General features: G+C 35.4%; 1 protein-coding gene across 1 annotated transcript; it reads left to right on the top strand.

Moving 5' to 3' along the window:
- Positions 57–1273, top strand: LOC107620443. Its single transcript, XM_016322603.2, has one exon. It carries the CDS (start codon positions 133–135, stop codon positions 1003–1005), a length of 873 nt encoding a protein of 290 aa, XP_016178089.1. The 5' UTR covers positions 57–132; the 3' UTR covers positions 1006–1273.

The following is a 4508-nucleotide window of genomic DNA, read 5'->3' as shown; positions in this document are numbered from 1 at the left end:
GGTGCACTTGAAATGTTTCCGATTAACCACTGGTGTATATATATATAAACAAACATTTGCCTCATTTCCCTAGTTAAAGAAAAGAAAAAAAAAACAATTCCTCTCTCTCTCTCTCTCACCTTTCCTTCAATAATGGAAGAAGAGCATGCTCGTATGATCGAAGACAACAACAATTATAATGAATTTCAAGAAGTGAAGGAACAAAGAGAGGGAATAGCAATGGGGGAAGAGAAACAAGAGGAAGAGGAAGAAGAAGCGCTCTCACTCTGCGATATGCCGCTAAATCAAAACTCCAGATCGGCCAGCAAGTGCAACAGCATGGACGACGCGTCATTCACCAAGATCCTTCGTCGATCGCCACCGTCGTCATCGTCTATGACGGACACAACGGAGCTCTTCGAGTTCTTCAGCGGATTCAGCAGCAGCAGCAGCTCCGACATGTGCCCCGCTGATGACATCATCTTCTGCGGAAAACTCGTTCCGTTCAAAGAACCAACGCAGAACCATATGAGGAATCACGACGTCGTGGAAACGAAGAAACCGCCACTTCGTCGCCGAAGATCCGAGTCACTCTCCTCCGTCGTCACTCGATCGAACAGTGTCACCACCGGTTCTCGCCGCTTCATGATGAGGAACAGCAGGTCCTTGGATTATCGAAGGCTACACGAGCATTCCAGCTCCGCCATATCGCAGGTTCCGGAAGTTGATCGGAATTTGTCGTCGAGGAGTGTTGCGGAGGTTGCGACGGCGAAGAAGGCAATGAAGCCGCGGTGGTACTCTCTTGTGTTCGGAACAATGAGGGTTCCGCCGGAGATGGAGCTCAGCGACATGAAGAATCGGCAGGTTCGCCGGAACAGCTCCGGTGCGATGTTTCCGGCGATGGACTCCGGCGCCGCCAACCGGAGCTCCGGCAAGGTGTCATGGAAGATTCTAAAGGCGTTGAGTTGCAAAGACCACAGCAGTGTGGCCGTAACGACGTCGTTTGCTTTGCCGCAGGCTTCATAGGAGGTCACGTGATGTGCACGCTTTTTTTTATTTTTGGTATTGTGACGTGATTGACCTAGGGGATTTAGGTGGGTGACACCAACTGTTATTTGCATGCGAAGGGGTATTTTAGTCATTGAAGTGTTGCTTGGGTGTGAGGATAAATTAAAATGCGAATTTTAGTATCATATAATGATATGGACTTCACGGAGAAGGGAAGATTCTGTACAGTGGCAATCCATGAGGGCATAATCCCTCAGACTAAATGAAAGGATTTGTTTATTTATTATTACTTAGTATTTTCTTTCTTTTATCTTTTTTCTAAAATTGAAGTTATACTATTTTTGTCTGTTAGGTGGTGACAATTAATAATAGTAGTGAATGATAATCACGAGATCCCCGACAATGACAAGAAGAACGACGGCACCTTATGTTATGTTACATAGGCATCATAATTCAAAATTTGAGATGAATGATGTTATTTGGAACAAATTGATTTTAGTAACGAACTCTATTAATCTTTCGAATTTCCTAAACATAATTGACCATGGATTAAGTAGCATTACATGGTGTTTCCTATTCCTAGTTTCATAAGTTAGCCAGCATTATTGCATAATAATAATGTAGTGAAGAGGAAAAAATTGAAGAAATCAAAATTTGATTGATTCTTTCCTCTTTGGCACCTTTGTTTCTCAGAATTGCTTTTGCTTTTGAAGCAAGGATCATATGTCTTTACGAGAAGGTGAAACTTTTTATATCAATTCCTTATTCGTGGCGATATATTATCCCCACACGAATTTTAGAGACATAATAAATATGTATAATATTTTATTTTTATTTTATTTTATTTTATTCTTTTAAAATTTTTATGTTAGTGTTTTAGACAAATAATAGTATAACGAAATAATAACCAAATGAACATCTAACAAATCCGACGTTACGAGATAATGCTGGATATGTCATAACAGTCACACCAATCAAGTCACGAAATTGCCAAATCGTAACAATAAAAGCACGATATAAAGGTACTAAATGCTGAAAAACGGCGATTCCATGATACAGCAGGTAATAAAATCCAAATCTAATCACATTCTCAAACACTTAGCTAACATAAGTATCGAAATGTCTTGTAGATTGTCCTCTCGGCCTAATTTTACTTTCGCTGAAATTAAGATCTTGGATCTTTCAATTTTTCAGTGGTTAAAGTGTATTATTGTCGAATTAGTATAAGTAAAAGTAATAAATCAACTTCTAACATTCTAATTCACTTTGTTTCTTTTACCATGTTTCTCAAATGTTGGACAATAATATCCCTTTTAGTTAACACAAGACATATAATGCTACTAATTAGTAATTACCTTCTGCTCCCATTTCCTTGTCTTGTTATTATTAAGCCGAAAACTACAAGATAACCACAGTTAGCTTTAGTTAAAACGAGATGAAAATATCAGAGTTGGATTCAATACATTGCATTACACGTTGAGAACCACTGAAGAACCAACATAATTTTAGTCCCGTGAAGTGGATGGAGACTTCTTAATAAATAGAACCAATCAAGGACAATTGAACAAAGAAGGACATGCGATCGGTTTTTTATTTTTGCCCAAATTAAAATGATGGAATAATTGGCGAAACATGGAATATTGGTTGCGTGTATTAACAAAACATGCGTGACCCCACCATTACTCGATGCTCAATATAAAGCTAAAATCTTTCATTGATAAGAACAATATACCACTACGTATTGCACTAACGCAATTGGTTTTAATTTCCATTGTATTTTCACTTTTCTCTTGATTATTATTAATAGTACTATCTATGTTTTTCCTAATGATTATCATGCAGACAAGAGACAAGTAGCAATTCCTCATTGGAACAAACAGCACATACATAATAGTAATACTTGAACAGGAGAGATATGATTAATAAGATGAAATAATTATTAGTTACCTAAATGTATATACCTATAGTTTAAATAATTGGAGTTAATGTGTTCCACTTTACCTTCCGTGATAGCAGGTCTTTTCTCGGGTTTAGTGACACTAATTACCTAGATAAGTGGTAAAAAACTTGGGTAATTATAGTAATAAATCAGCTAAGACAATGAGTTATTTGAAGCGAAAGATTCTCTACTCAATCAGGACGAATCCAGAAATATTATTATGGGATTAATAATATATATAATATTAAAAAATTATGTAAAAAATATATATAATATAAAATGTATTATAAAAATATATCGATAAAGAATATAAAAAATATGTATGTATTTTTTATTAACGAAATGGTCGATTTTTCATATCATAAAATTTATCGATAATCTGTGTCAAATTTTTCAACAATTTTTTTAATATAATTAAAAGATAATTAGCAAAAAATTCATCTTTCATTTTGTTTCTGAGTTATTCTTCACAACATTCATAGCTGAAAAAATTTTTTTAGTTGTAGTAGTTGAAACATAGAGAATTAATACAAAATAAATCAAGAAAGACGCTCACAAGAAAAAAAAAATCCACTTTATGAGATTTGAAAAATTTTATTTAATTTAAAAATATTAGTAATAATATCTTTTCATATTTTTTTAATATTGTTACTTACTTTTTAGATATTAAAAATTATTAATATTTAAGTTAGATTAGACTTTTATTTATATTAAACTAAATATTAAATAAATTTTTTAAAAAATTAAATCATACTTAATAACTTATTACTATTAATTTTTTTTTAAAAAGTTGGGGGCTGAGGCCTCCACTCGCCCCTTATGTCCATTCCTGAGTGCCGGCGATATTGAAGAAGCTATACTTGTTTTTTTTCAAAGATATATCTTTTATTGCATTAAAGAACTTTATACTTGGAGTACATTATGTTAAGACAAAGGAATTTTTCAATCGAGATGTTAAATAAAATTTATCTAATGGGTAAAGGAGAGAAAGAAAACAATTAAGAGAGGAAGAAGTTCCAAAGAACTAGTTACTGCTGTTCATAGAGAAGGTGGTTTGAGAAAATAATGTCGCTGGTATTCCTCCTCCAACAATATCGCCTGAGACAGAATTTTCCCAGGTTTCTGGTGTTGGTCCTCAAAGACTAAAGCGTTCCGCGCCAACCAAATCTGCCATAGAAGGTAAGCCACCTGAGCACTTCTGATTCTGAAATTGGGTTTGGATTTCTCAGCTTCCATGAATTGACTCCACCAATCCCAAGCTTTTAGGTTAGGGTCGCGGGAAATAGTACTAGCTACTGGAGAGCTGTTCCAAATTTGAAGAACTTATGGGCAGAAGACAATGGCATGCATCGGTGTCTCCGGCGTTGATTGACAGCAGGGACAAAGGCTGTTAACTTATGGTAATTTCTCGTTCAATTTTGCTTTAACTGCAATGCCTTCATGGGCTAATCTCCAAGCAAATAATTTGACCTTTGGTGTTACTCTCATTTTCCATAAGGTCTTCCACATTTCTGAGTCTGCATATCGGGGATGGAGTGAATTCACTGGAGGGTGAAAGAATTGGTATGCTATACTATACCCA

Source organism: Arachis ipaensis, chromosome B01 (genome assembly GCF_000816755.2).
Source record: "Arachis ipaensis cultivar K30076 chromosome B01, Araip1.1, whole genome shotgun sequence".
In the NCBI taxonomy this organism is placed as follows: Eukaryota; Viridiplantae; Streptophyta; class Magnoliopsida; order Fabales; family Fabaceae; genus Arachis; species Arachis ipaensis.
The sequence above is the reverse complement of the archived record's forward strand: the minus strand, read 5'-3'. Positions and strand labels throughout refer to the sequence as shown.